Source organism: Salvelinus fontinalis, chromosome 40 (assembly GCF_029448725.1).
Source record: "Salvelinus fontinalis isolate EN_2023a chromosome 40, ASM2944872v1, whole genome shotgun sequence".
Classification (NCBI taxonomy): domain Eukaryota; kingdom Metazoa; phylum Chordata; class Actinopteri; order Salmoniformes; family Salmonidae; genus Salvelinus; species Salvelinus fontinalis.
Genome location: NC_074704.1, coordinates 2434863 through 2450664, shown reverse-complemented (window position 1 = coordinate 2450664; position 15802 = coordinate 2434863). Strand labels below are relative to the sequence as shown.

The 15802-nt window shown below is 42.9% G+C and overlaps 1 protein-coding gene across 2 annotated transcripts in view; it reads right to left on the bottom strand.

Annotated features, from left to right (window-relative positions):
• The window catches only part of LOC129839683 (glutamate receptor ionotropic, NMDA 2A-like), a 188477-nt gene that overhangs the window by 417 nt on the left and 172258 nt on the right, over positions 1-15802 (bottom strand). For both annotated transcript variants that reach the window (XM_055907249.1, XM_055907250.1), the window contains 2 exons: positions 7403-8272; positions 1-4550 (listed from right to left, as the gene is read on the bottom strand). The exon at positions 1-4550 is cut by the window's left edge and continues 417 nt beyond it. In XM_055907249.1, coding sequence (XP_055763224.1) covers positions 3373-4550; positions 7403-8272 — 2048 coding nt within the window. In that variant the 3' untranslated portion in view covers positions 1-3372. The remainder of the gene's footprint in view (positions 4551-7402; positions 8273-15802) is intronic.

The following is a 15802-nucleotide window of genomic DNA, read 5'->3' as shown; positions in this document are numbered from 1 at the left end:
AGTTTGGCTTTCAAACTGTTTTACACACTTTACAGGCAATGATGTAGTGTGTGGTGTGCTGTGTGTGTGTGTGTACACGTGTAGTGTGTGTGTGTGTACACGTGTGGCCAAAGGTTTAGAGAATGAGACAAATATTAATTTTCACGAAGTTTGCTGCCTCAGTTTGTATGATGGCAATTTGCATATAGTCCAGAATGTTATGAAGAGTGATCAGATTAATTGCAAATAACCTCTTTCCCATGCAAATTAACTTAATCCCCCCAAAAACATTTCCACCTCATTTCAGCCCTGCCACAAAAGGACCAGCTGACATCATGTCAGTGATTCTCTCATTAACAAAGGTGTGAGTGTTGACAAGGACAAGGCTGGAGATCACTCTGTCATGCTGATTGAGTTTGAACAGACTGGAAGCTTCAAAAGGAGGGTGGTGCTTGGAATCATTGTTCTTCCTCTGTCAACCATGGTTACCTGCAAGGAAACACATGCCATCATAATTTCTTTGCACAAAAAGGGCTTCACAGGCAAGGATATTGCTGCCAGTAAGATTGCACTTAAAAAAACATTTATTGGATCATCAAGAACTTCAAGGAGAGCGGTTCAATTGTTGTGAAGAAGGCTTCAGGGCACACATGAAAGTCCAGCAAGCGCCAGGACCGTCTCCTAAAGTTGATTCAGCTGCGGGATCGGGACACCGCCAGTTCAGAGCTTGCTCAGGAATGGCAGCAGGCAGGTGTGAGTGCATTTGCACGCACAGTGAGGCAAAGACTTTGGAGGATGGCCTGGTGTCAAGAAGGGCAGCAAAGAAGCCACTTCTCTCCAGGAAAAACATCAGGGACAGACTGATATTCTGCAAAAGGTACAGGGATTGGACTGCTGAGGACTTGGGTAAAGTCATTTTCTCTGATGAATCCCCTTTCCGATTGTTTGGGGCATCCGGAAAAAAGCTTGTCCCGAGAAGACAAGGTGAGCGCTACCATCAGTCCTGTGTCATGCCAACAGTAAAGCATCCTGAGACCATTCATGTGTGGGGTTGCTTCTCAGCCAAGGGAGTGGGCTCACTCACAATTTTGCCTAAGAACACAGCCATGAATAAAGAATGGTACCAACACATCCTCCGAGAGCAACTTCTCCCAACCATCCAGGAACAGTTTGGTGACGAACAATGCCTTTTCCAGCATGATGGAGCACCTTGCCATAAGGCAAAAGTGATAACTAAGTGGCTCGGGGAACAAAACATCGATATTTTGGGTCCATGGCCAGGAAACTCCCCAGACCTTAATCCCATTGAGAACTTGTGGTCAATCCTCAACAGGCGGGTGGACAAACAAAAATCCACAAATTCTGACAAACTCCAAGCATTGATTGTGCAAGAATGGTCTGCCATCAGTCAGGATGTGGCCCAGAAGTTAATTGACAGCATTCCAGGGCGGATTGCAGAGGTCTTGAAAAAGAAGGGTCAAAATTGCAAATATTGACTCTCTGCATCAACTTCATGTGATTGTCAATAAAAGCCTTTGACACTTATGAAATGCTTGTAATTATACTTCAGTATTCCATAGTGACATCGGACAAAAATATCTAAAGACACTGAAGCAGCAAACTATGTGGAAATTAATATTTGTGTCATTCTCAAAACTTTTGGCCACGACTGTAGTGTGTGTGTAGTGTGTGTGTGTAGTGTGTGTGTCGGGATGACTAGCTGATCTAATGGGGTAAAGACAGCATCTCTCCTCCCTCTTAATCCCAGTGTTTAAAAATCAATACAGTTTCTCAGTTACAACACACACACACTCTGTACTGCCATCCCCTGGAGCCAGTGTGTGTGTGATGTGTGTGTGTGTGATGTGTGTGTGTGTATTACGTAACCGTGTTCAGTTGTAGAAAATAATTTTTGGTCATGTGTCAGGGTAGCAGAGTATAAAATATCCTACAAAGTGAAGAATAGCTAGAAGACACCACCTCATAGCGTCAGTCTCAATACAGACCTGTACAACAACATCACGGTGTCTGTGTGTGTCTGTTACTCTGTAGAAGAGCCTTAGGAAGCATGCAAGGTCAAGGGTTAGGGGTTAGGGTGCTAACGCCATAGAACTAGAATGATTAGAACACACATCGCATCACCAGTCCATGTTCTGAGCCGAATGTTGGATTGACATCAGAGTTGTGTCTCCATGGTGATACCATTGTCTGGCTGTGTGTTCTGTTCGTTCCAGCTGTATGGGCTATAGAAGGAAACCCTGATTGGTGATTCTATCTAATCTCAGCCCTCTGGCTAGCTAACTGCTAGTGTGGCGACTAGAGAGCCATCAGTCCTAGTGCAATATGTGTTAGGTGGGGTTTATCCCTGGAAGAGAGAGGGGGAGCTGGGGGTTATCCCTGGTAGAGAGAGAGGGGGGGGAGCTGGGGGTTATCCCTGGTAGAGAGAGGGGAGAGCTGGGGGTTATCCCTGGAAGAGAGAGGGGGGAGCTGGGTGTTATCCCTGGTAGAGAGAGGGGGGAGCTGGGGGTTATCCCTGGTAGAAAGAGGGGGGAGCTGGGGGTTATCCCTGGTAGAGAGAGAGGGGGGGGGGGGGGATCTCTCTCTCAGAAGAACCAAAGAGTGGGTTTAGAGCCCAGCCAGGGCTGTGTCAGAGGAGAGGAGGGATCAGAAGAACCAAAGAGTGGGTTTAGAGCCCAGCCAGGGCTGTGTCAGAACCAAAGAGTGGGTTTAGAGCCCAGCCAGGGCTGTGTCAGAACCAAAGAGTGGGTTTAGAGCCCAGCCAGGGCTGTGTCAGAACCAAAGAGTGGGTTTAGAGCCCAGCCAGGGCTGTGTCAGAACCAAAGAGTGGGTTTAGAGCCCAGCCAGGGCTGTGTCAGAACCAAAGAGTGGGTTTAGAGCCCAGCCAGGGCTGTGTCAGAGGAGAGGAGGGATCAGAAGTCAGAGGTCATCACTCCAGACTTCCAGATGAACATCCTACCCAGTCCCAGGGTACACAGAGCAGTCTATCAGTCCATCAGTCTCTCCGTATGGTTCACCTCTTTTCCTGTACAACCTCTCCTCTCCTCTCCTCTCCCCTCATTTCCTCTCCTCTCCTCTCCTCTCCCCTCATTTCCTCTCCTCTCCTCTCCTCTCCCCTCATTTCCTCTCCTCTCCTCTCCTCTCCTGTAGAGTCAGTAGTAGACCACCTGTTTATAGGTTGTATAGTATTAGTGGTTTATGAAGGAGGTTTAACTCTTCATAGAAAACACTCAGGACTAGGACTGTTCTGTTCAGCTGTGTGTGTGTGTGTGTGTGTGTGTGTGTGTGTGTGTGTGTGTGTGTGTGTTTGTTAAGTCAGAATTGTCCCTAACACCAGCACACACAATCTCTCTCCCGTGTGTGTGTGTGTGTGTTTCAGACGTCGGACTCGATGCTGGGCATGCGTCGGTAGAGGCGTGGCCTGTTTCCACCGGCGCTGGAGGCCCGTGGAGCCGTCACGTAGCCGATTGGCTGCTGGGCCGCCACGGTGGGCGGAGCCATCACGTACGACATCATGGCCGTCTCTGAGGCCACGGGGTAGAAGAACTCCTGGTGGTTACCATGGGGATGCCCGTGGTGGTTGCCGAGCGTCATCGCCAGGGGGACTAGTTGTTTGTAGAGGTCGGTAGCGGAGCCGCCATGTGCCAGGCGCTGTGCTGCGGCCAGGCTGTTCCCTCCTCGCTGCCCCGTCCCCCCTCCGCCCTGCAGGAAGGGGTTATGGGAGGGCTGGTCGGGGTACAGGGACTTGGAGCGGCGGGGGAGGGGCAAGGGGTAGGGCAGGACGGGATCCAGAGAGTGGTTGAGGGGGGAGGAGGGGGTTATAGAGGAGGAGTAGGGGCGGTCAGAGTGCATGGTGAGGACGTTAGCATAGGGACTATCCTCCAGGAGACCAAAGCTGCTGTTATCTCTGCTGTTGTCCCTGTCTGGCAGACTGAACCCTCTGAACTGACTCTGCTGCCGCTGCTCTGACTCCCTGCTGCCCCCCCTCTGCTGCTGCTGCTCAGACTCCCTGCTGCCCCCCCTCTGTTGCTGCCGCTGCTCTGACTCCCTGCTGCCCCCCCTCTGCTGCTTCTCAGGGACGTTCTCATAGGAGGGCTGTCGGCTGAGCTGGGTGAGCTGAGACCCTGGAGGGGAGGGTCCGGCAGGGGGGAGGTAGTGACTCACCAACCCATCACCCTCGCCCACCAGACCCAGCTCGCTCTGAGGCAGGTAGTGGGTGAACATGTCCCCGCCAGAGTGAGTGTGTGTGTGCTGGGTGTGTGTATGTGGGGAGTGTGCGTGTGGGGAGTGTGCGTGTGGGGAGTGTGCGTGTGGGGAGTGTGCATGTGGGGAGTGTGCATGTGGGGAGTGTGCATGTGGGGAGTGTGCCTGTGAAAAGGTCTGGTACTGCAGCTGGTCTTCACTGATGTCGTAGAGGTTTCCCAGGTGGACACAGGCATCACAGCGGTTCTGAGGGGAGCGGACTGTGTACAGACCAGAGTAACCTGATAACTTCCCTAGACAGGACCGGCAGTGGGTCTGTCTCTGGCCCCCTGGGGCATCGTAGGAACCATCTAGAGAGAGGAGAAGAGGAGAGGGGAGATGAGGAGAGGGGAGGAGGGGAAGGTAAGGGAGAGGAGGAAGGGAGAGGAGAGGAGAGGAGAGGGGAGAGGAGAGGGGAGAGGAGAGGAGGGAGAGAGGAGAGGAGGGGAGAGGAGAGAGGAGGAGGGGAAGGTAAGGGAGAGGAGGGAAGGGAAGGGGAGGAGGGGAGAGGAGAGAGGCGGAGAGGAGAGGAGGAGAGGGGAGGAGGGGAAGGTAAGGGAGAGGAGGGAAGGGAAGGGATAGGGGAGGAGAGGGAGGGGAGGTGAAAGGGGAAGAAGAGAGGGAATGTATTGATTAAGTGTATGTTATTGTTTTGGTCCCTTGCAGAACCAAATGTAGTAGCAAAACAGAACCCAGGGCTGCTGAGATTAGATGTCTCTTATCTGTATCAAATGTCTGACAGCAATAATTACCCCTCTAGTTTACTGAACTGAATGTCACTGAATTGAGGAAATAAAATAAGGGATATTTAAACATGGAGATTACCACAGAACATGGTAGACATTTAAAGATGGTGATAACCACAGAACATGGTAGACATTTAAAGATGCTGATTACCACAGAACATGGTAGACATTTAAACACGCTGATTACCACAGAACATGGTAGACATTTAAAGATGGTGATAACCACAGAACATGGTAGACATTTAAAGATGCAGATTACCACAGAACATGGTAGACATTTAAACATGCTGATTACCACAGAACATGGTAGACATTTAAACATGGAGCTGATTACCACAGAACATGGTAGACATTTAAAGATGCTGATTACCACAGAACATGGTAGACATTTAAACATGGAGCTGATTACCACAGAACATGGTAGACATTTAAACATGGAGATTACCACAGAGCATGGTAGACATTTAAAGATGCTGATTACCACAGAACATGGTAGACATTTAAAGATGGAGCTGATTACCACAGAACATGGTAGACATTTAAACATGGAGCTGATTACCACAGAACATGGTAGACATTTAAACATGGAGATTACCACAGAACATGGTAGACATTTAAAGATGCTGATTACCACAGAACATGGTAGACATTTAAACATAGAGATTACCACAGAACATGGTAGACATTTAAACATAGAGATTACCACAGAACATGGTAGACATTTAAAGATGCTGATTACCACAGAACATGGTAGACATTTAAACATGGAGATTACCACAGAACATGGTAGACATTTAAAGATGCTGATTACCACAGAACATGGTAGACATTTAAAGATGGAGCTGATTACCACAGAACATGGTAGACATTTAAACATGGAGCTGATTACCACAGAACATGGTAGACATTTAAACATGGAGATTACCACAGAACATGGTAGACATTTAAAGATGCTGATTACCACAGAACATGGTAGACATTTAAACATAGAGATTACCACAGAACATGGTAGACATTTAAAGATGCTGATTACCACAGAACATGGTAGACATTTAAACACGCTGATTACCACAGAACATGGTAGACATTTAAACACGCTGATTACCACAGAACATGGTAGACATTTAAACATGGAGATTACCACAGAACATGGTAGACATTTAAAGATGCAGATTACCACAGAACATGGTAGACATTTAAAGATGCTGATTACCACAGAACATGGTAGACATTTAAACATGGAGATTACCACAGAACATGGTAGACATTTAAAGATGCTGATTACCACAGAACATGGTAGACATTTAAACATGGAGATTACCACAGAACATGGTAGACATTTAAAGATGCAGATTACCACAGAACATGGTAGACATTTAAACATAATTATTACCACAGAACATGGTAGACATTTAAAGATGCTGATTACCACAGAACATGGTAGACATTTAAACATAGAGATTACCACAGAACATGGTAGACATTTAAACATAATTATTACCACAGAACATGGTAGACATTTAAACATAGAGATTACCACAGAACATGGTAGACATTTAAAGATAGAGATTACCACAGAACATGGTAGACATTTAAAGATGGTGCTGATTACCACAGAACATGGTAGACATTTAAACATAATTATTACCACAGAACATGGTAGACATTTAAAGATGCTGATTACCACAGAACATGGTAGACATTCAAATTTCATTTGTTCTTGTCTTTGCTGGAGGAGGCAGCTCCAGTGCTGGTGTGTTTGTAGGTGCAGTACTTCTATAATCCTATAGTAATACTACATTACTACTTATATAATACTATAGTAATACTACATTACTACTTCTATAATACTACAGTAATACTACATTAATACGTACTGTTCTTGTCTTTGCTGGAGGAGGCTGATCCAGTGTTGGTGTGTTTGTAGGTGCTGTAATGCTATAATACTATACATCTATAATACTATAGTTATACTACATTACTACTTCTATAATACTACAGTAATACTACATTAATACTTACTGTTCTTGTCTTTGCTGGAGGAGGCAGCTCCAGTGCTGGTGTGTTTGTAGGTGCTGTACTTCTATAGTAATACTACATTACTACTTCTATAATACTACAGTAATACTACATTAATACTTACTGTTCTTGTCTTTGCTGGAGGAGGCTGATCCAGTGTTGGTGTGTTTGTAGGTGCTGTAATGCTATAATACTATACATCTATAATACTATAGTTATACTACATTACTACTTTTATAATACTACAGTAATACTACATTAATACTTACTGTTCTTGTCTTTGCTGGAGGCAGCATCTCCAGTGCTGGTGTGTTTGTAGGTGCTGTACTTCTATAATTCTATAGTAATACTACATTACTACTTCTATAATACTACAGTAATACTACATTAATACTTACTGTTCTTGTCTTTGCTGCAGGAGGCAGCTCCAGTGCTGGTGTGTTTGTAGGTGCTGTACTTCTTGTCCTTCAGAGAGTGAAGGTCAGCGTCAGCAGAGTGGCTGTGGTGCAGCAGACTGGCGCTCAGCTGCAGGATGGAAGCGTCCACGGAGTGTGTGTTGGAGTGCTCCGAGTGAGAGTGTCTGAGGTCGGAGTGCGTGTGTGTGAGGTCCGAGGGTTCCTGGAGGATGTCTCTCTGGTAGAGCGGGGCGGAGTGTAGACTGGCCTGGTCTGAGTCTATGGAATAGATCTTCTCGTGACTCCTCCCACTGCCGCCTGCCCCCCCTACTCCTCCCATCCCCCCCACAGGCCGTTTCTTCAGCCCGTCTTTTGGGGGTTTGAACCCCCCCATCCCCATCCTGGGCCCCCCCAGATCTGATTCCATGTAGGAGGGGGGCCGGCTGGAACACTCCGAGATGTCAGAATGGGGCGGGTCTTCTGGGAGGTAACGCTGGCTCTTCATTATTGCATGGCCCGGGACAGAGGCGGAGCCAGCAGATCCGGGGGCGGGACCACCAGCGGGACCGGACAACGGGATTGGTCCTTGTTTCAGCGTCTCCACGCTCTTCTTCCAAAGGGCGCGGGGTTTGGAAGCGGGGCCGGCCAGGCCGGGGGGGTGGGGTTTGCCATTGTCGGCGGTAACATTGACCTCTACGTTGTTGGGGTTAGCATCGTTGAGGCTGAGGGGGTGGTGTTTGGGTTTCCCAGGGTACGGGCCTGGGGAGGAGTTATTCAGCAGGTCTTTGTGCCGACCCAGGAAGCCCTGTAGAGTGGAAGTGTTGCTATAGAGACCACCCTGGCCTTTTGGAGACAGACTGACGACAGAGTTACCTAGAGGAGAGACAGCATAACATCTATAACCTATAGAGACCAACTGGAGACAGTATAACATCTATAATCTATAGAGACCACCAGGAGACAGTATATCATCTATAGGGACCACCTGGAGACAGTATAACATCTATAATCTATAGAGAACACCTGGAGACAGTATATCATCTATAGAGACTTCCTGGAGACAGTATAACATCTATAATCTATAGAGACCACCTGGAGACAGTATAACATCTATAGAGACCACCTGGAGACAGTATATCATCTATAGAGACTACCTGGAGACAGTATAACATCTATAGAGACTACCTGGAGACAGTATATCATCTATAGAGACTACCTGGAGACAGTATATCATCTATAGAGACTACCTGGAGACAGAATAACATCTATAGAGACTACCTGGAGACAGTATATCATCTATAGAGACCACCTGGAGACAGTATAACATCTATAATCTATAGAGACCACCTGGAGACAGTATAACATCTATAATCTATAGAGACCACCTGGAGACAGTATAACATCTATAATCTATAGAGACCACCTGGAGACAGTATAACATCTATAATCTATAGAGACCACCTGGAGACAGTATAACATCTATAATCTATAGAGACCACCTGGAGACAGTATAACATCTATAATCTATAGAGACCACCTGGAGACAGTATAACATCTATAATCTATAGAGACCACCTGGAGACAGTATAACATCTATAATCTATAGAGACCACCTGGAGACAGTATAACATCTATAGAGACTACCAGGAGACAGTATAACATCTATAATCTATAGAGACCACCTGGAGACAGTATAACATCTATAATCTATAGAGACCACCTGGAGACAGTATAACATCTATAGAGACTACCTGGAGACAGTATAACATCTATAATCTATAGAGACCACCTGGAGACAGTATAACATCTATAATCTATAGAGACCACCTGGAGACAGTATAACATCTATAATCTATAGAGACCACCTGGAGACAGTATAACATCTATAATCTATAGAGACCACCTGGAGACAGTATAACATCTATAATTTATAGAGACCACCTGGAGACAGTATAACATCTATAATCTATAGAGACCACCTGGAGACAGTATAACATCTATAATCTATAGAGACCACCTGGAGACAGTATAACATCTATAATCTATAGAGACCACCTGGAGACAGTATAACATCTATAATCTATAGAGACCACCCGGAGACAGTATAACATCTATACTCTATAGAGACTACCTGGAGACAGTATAACATCTATAATCTATAGAGACTACCTGGAGACAGTATAACATCTATACTCTATAGAGACCACCTGGAGACAGTATAACATCTATAATCTATAGAGACCACCTGGAGACAGTATAACATCTATAATCTATAGAGACCACCTGGAGACAGTATAACATCTATAATCTATAGAGACCACCTGGAGACAGTATAACATCTATAGAGACCACCTGGAGACAGTATAACATCTATAGAGACTACCGGGAGACAGTATAACATCTATAATCTATAGAGACCAACTGGAGACAGTATAACATCTATACTCTATAGAGACCACCTGGAGACAGTATACCATCTATAGAGACCACCTGGAGACAGTTTAACATCTATAATCTATAGAGACTTCCTGGAGACAGTATAACATCTATAATCTATAGAGACCACCTGGAGACAGTATAACATCTATAGAGACCACCTGGAGACAGTATAACATCTATAATCTATAGAGACCACCTGGAGACAGTATAACATCTATACTCTATAGAGACCACCTGGAGACAGTATAACATCTATAATCTATAGAGACTACCTGGAGACAGTATAACATCTATAATTTATAGAGACCACCTGGAGACAGTATAACATCTATAATCTATAGAGACCACCTGGAGACAGTTTAACATCTATAATCTATAGAGACCACCTGGAGACAGTATAACATCTATAATCTATAGAGACCACCTGGAGACAGTATAACATCTATAGAGACCACCTGGAGACAGTATAACATCTATAATCTATAGAGACCACCTGGAGACAGTATAACATCTATAATCTATAGAGACTACCTGGAGACAGTATAACATCTATAATCTATAGAGACTACCTGGAGACAGTATAACATCTATAATCTATAGAGACCACCTGGAGACAGTATAACATCTATAGAGACCACCTGGAGACAGTATAACATCTATAATCTATAGAGACCACCTGGAGACAGTATAACATCTATAATCTATAGAGACCACCTGGAGACAGTATAACATCTATAATCTATAGAGACCACCGGGAGACAGTATAACATCTATAATCTATAGAGACCACCTGGAGACAGTATAACATCTATAGAGACCACCTGGAGACAGTATAACATCTATAATCTATAGAGACCTGGAGACAGTATAATATCTATAATCAATAGAGACCACCTGGAGACAGTATAACATCTATAATCTATAGAGACCACCTGGAGACAGTATAACATCTATAATCTATAGAGACCACCTGGAGACAGTATAACATCTATAGAGACCTCCTGGAGACAGTATAACATCTATAATCTATAGAGACTACCTGGAGACAGTATAACATCTATAATCTATAGAGACCACCTGGAGACAGTATAACATCTATAATCTATAGAGACTACCTGGAGACAGGATAACATCTATAATCTATAGATACCACCTGGAGACAGTATAACATCTATAATCTATAGAGACCACCTGGAGACAGTATAACATCTATAATCTATAGAGACCACCTGGAGACAGTATAACATCTATAATCTATAGAGACCACCTGGAGACAGTATAACATCTATAATCTATAGAGACCACCTGGAGACAGTATAACATCTATAGAGACCACCTGGAGACAGTATAACATCTATAATCTATAGAGACCACCTGGAGACAGTATAACATCTATAATCTATAGAGACCACCTGGAGACAGTATAACATCTATAATCTATAGAGACCACCTGGAGACAGTATAACATCTATAATCTATAGAGACCACCTGGAGACAGTATAACATCTATAATCTATAGAGACCACCTGGAGACAGTATAACATCTATAATCTATAGAGACCACCTGGAGACAGTATAACATCTATAATCTATAGAGACCACCTGGAGACAGTATAACATCTATAGAGACCACCTGGAGACAGTATAACATCTATAATCTATAGAGACCATCTGGAGACAGTATAACATCTATACTCTATAGAGACCACCTGGAGACAGTATAACATCTATAATCTATAGAGACCACCTGGAGACAGTATAACATCTATAATCTATAGAGACCACCTGGAGACAGTATAACATCTATAATCTATAGAGACCACCTGGAGACAGTTTAACATCTATAATCTATAGAGACCACCTGGAGACAGTATAACATCTATAATCTATAGAGACCACCTGGAGACAGTATAACATCTATAATCTATAGAGACCACCTGGAGACAGTATAACATCTATAGAGACCACCTGGAGACAGTATAACATCTATAATCTATAGAGACCACCTGGAGACAGTATAACATCTATAATCTATAGAGACTACCTGGAGACAGTATAACATCTATAATCTATAGAGACTACCTGGAGACAGTATAACATCTATAATCTATAGAGACCACCTGGAGACAGTATAACATCTATAGAGACCACCTGGAGACAGTATAACATCTATAATCTATAGAGACCACCTGGAGACAGTATAACATCTATAATCTATAGAGACCACCTGGAGACAGTATAACATCTATAATCTATAGAGACCACCTAGAGACAGTTTAAAATCTATAATCTATAGAGACCACCTGGAGACAGTATACCATCTATAATCTATAGAGACCACCTGGAGACAGTATAACATCTATAGAGACCACCTGGAGACAGTATAACATCTATAATCTATAGAGACCACCTGGAGACAGTATAACATCTATAATCTATAGAGTCCACCTGGACACAGTATAACATCTATATTCTATATAGACCACCTGGAGACAGTATAACATCTATAATCTATAGAGACCACCTGCAGACAGTATAACATCTATAATCTATAGAGACCACCTGGAGACAGTATACCATCTATAATCTATAGAGACCACCTGGAGACAGTATAACATCTATAATCTATAGAGACCACCTGGAGACAGTATAACATCTATAATCTATAGAGACCACCTGGAGACAGTATAACATCTATAATCTATAGAGACCTGGAGACAGTATAACATCTATAATCTATAGAGACCACCTGGAGACAGTATAACATCTATAATCTATAGAGACCACCTGGAGACAGTATATCATCTATAGAGACCACCTGGAGACAGTATAACATCTATAATCTATAGAGACCACCTGGAGAAAGTATAACATCTATAGAGACCACCTGGAGACAGTATATCATCTATAGAGACCACCTGGAGACAGTATAACATCTATAATCTATAGAGACCACCTGGAGACAGTTTAACATCTATAATCTATAGAGACCACCTGGAGACAGGATAACATCTATAATCTATAGAGACCACCTGGAGACAGTTTAACATCTATAATCTATAGAGACTACCTGGAGACAGTATATCATCTATAGAGACCACCTGGAGACAGTATATCATCTATAGAGACTACCTGGAGACAGTATAACATCTATAATCTATAGAGACAACCTGGAGACAGTATAACATCTATAATCTATAGAGACCACCTGGAGACAGTATAACATCTATAATCTATAGAGACCACCTGGAGACAGTATAACATCTATAATCTATAGAGACCACCTGGAGACAGTATAACATCTATAGAGACCACCTGGAGACAGTATAACATCTATAATCTATAGAGACCACCTGGAGACAGTATAACATCTATAATCTATAGAGACTACCTGGAGACAGTATAACATCTATAATCTATAGAGACCACCTGGAGACAGTATAACATCTATAATCTATAGAGACCACCTGGAGACAGTATAACATCTATAATCTATAGAGACCACCTGGAGACAGTATAACATCTATAATCTATAGAGACCACCTGGAGACAGTATAACATCTATAATCTATAGAGACCACCTGGAGACAGTATACCATCTATAGAGACCACCTGGAGACAGTATAACATCTATAATCTATAGAGACCACCTGGAGACAGTATAACATCTATAATCTATAGAGACTACCTGGAGACAGTATAACATCTATAATCTATAGAGACCACCTGGAGACAGTATAACATCTATAATCTATAGAGACCACCTGGAGACAGTATAACATCTATAGAGACCACCTGGAGACAGTATAACATCTATAATCTATAGAGACTACCTGGAGACAGTATAACATCTATAATCTATAGAGACCACCTGGAGACAGTATAACATCTATAATCTATAGAGACCACCTGGAGACAGTATAACATCTATAATCTATAGAGACCACCTGGAGACAGTATAACATCTATAATCTATAGAGACCACCTGGAGACAGTATACCATCTATAGAGACTACCTGGAGACAGTATAACATCTATAATCTATAGAGACCACCTGGAGACAGTATAACATCTATAATCTATAGAGACCACCTGGAGACAGTATAACATCTATAATCTATAGAGACCACCTGGAGACAGTATACCATCTATAGAGACTACCTGGAGACAGTATAACATCTATAATCTATAGAGACCACCTGGAGACAGTATAACATCTATAATCTATAGAGACCACCTGGAGACAGTATAACATCTATAATCTATAGAGACCACCTGGAGACAGTATAACATCTATAATCTATAGAGACCACCTGGAGACAGTATATCATCTATAATCTATAGAGACCACCTGGAGACAGTATAACATCTAAAGAGACTACCGAGAGACAGTATAACATCTATAATCTATAGAGACCACCTGGAGACAGTATAACATCTATAGAGACCACCTGGAGACAGTATAACATCTATAATCTATAGAGACCACCTGGAGACAGTATAACATCTATAATCTATAGAGACCACCTGGAGACAGTATAACATCTATAATCTATAGAGACCACCTGGAGACAGTATAACATCTATAATCTATAGAGACCACCTGGAGACAGTATAACATCTATACTCTCTAGAGACCACCTGGAGACAGTATAACATCTATAATCTATAGAGACCACCTGGAGACAGTATAACATCTATAATCTATAGAGACCACCTGGAGACAGTATAACATCTATAATCTATAGAGACCACCTGGAGACAGTATACCATCTATAGAGACTACCTGGAGACAGTATAACATCTATAATCTATAGAGACCACCTGGAGACAGTATAACATCTATAATCTATAGAGACCACCTGGAGACAGTATAACATCTATAATCTATAGAGACCACCTGGAGACAGTATAACATCTATAATCTATAGAGACCACCTGGAGACAGTATATCATCTATAATCTATAGAGACCACCTGGAGACAGTATAACATCTATAGAGACTACCGAGAGACAGTATAACATCTATAATCTATAGAGACCACCTGGAGACAGTATAACATCTATAGAGACCACCTGGAGACAGTATAACATCTATAATCTATAGAGACCACCTGGAGACAGTATAACATCTATAATCTATAGAGACCACCTGGAGACAGTATAACATCTATAATCTATAGAGACCACCTGGAGACAGTATAACATCTATAATCTATAGAGACCACCTGGAGACAGTATAACATCTATACTCTCTAGAGACCACCTGGAGACAGTACAACATCTATAATCTATAGAGACCACCTGGAGACAGTATAACATCTATAATCTATAGAGACCACCTGGAGACAGTATAACATCTATAATCTTTAGAGACCACCTGGAGACAGTATAACATCTATACTCTATAGAGACCACCTGGAGACAGTATAACATCTATAATCTATAGAGACCACCTGGAGACAGTGTAACATCTATAATCTATAGAGACTACCTGGAGACAGTATAACATCTATAATCTATAGAGACCACCTGGAGACAGTATACCATCTATAATCTATAGAGACCACCTGGAGACAGTATAACATCTATAATCTATAGAGACCACCTGGAGACAGTTTAACATCTATAATCTATAGAGACCACCTGGAGACAGGATAACATCTATAGAGACCACCTGGAGACAGTTTAACATCTATAATCTATAGAGACCACCTGGAGACAGTATACCATCTATAATCGATAGAGACCACCTGGAGACAGTATAACATCTATAGAGACCACCTGGAGACAGTATAACATCTATAATCTATATAGACCACCTTGAGACAGTATAACATCTATAATCTATAGAGACCACCTGGAGACAGTATAACATCTATAATCTATAGAGACCACCTGGAGACAGTATAACATCTATAATCTATAGAGACTACCTGGAGACAGTATAACATCTATAATCTA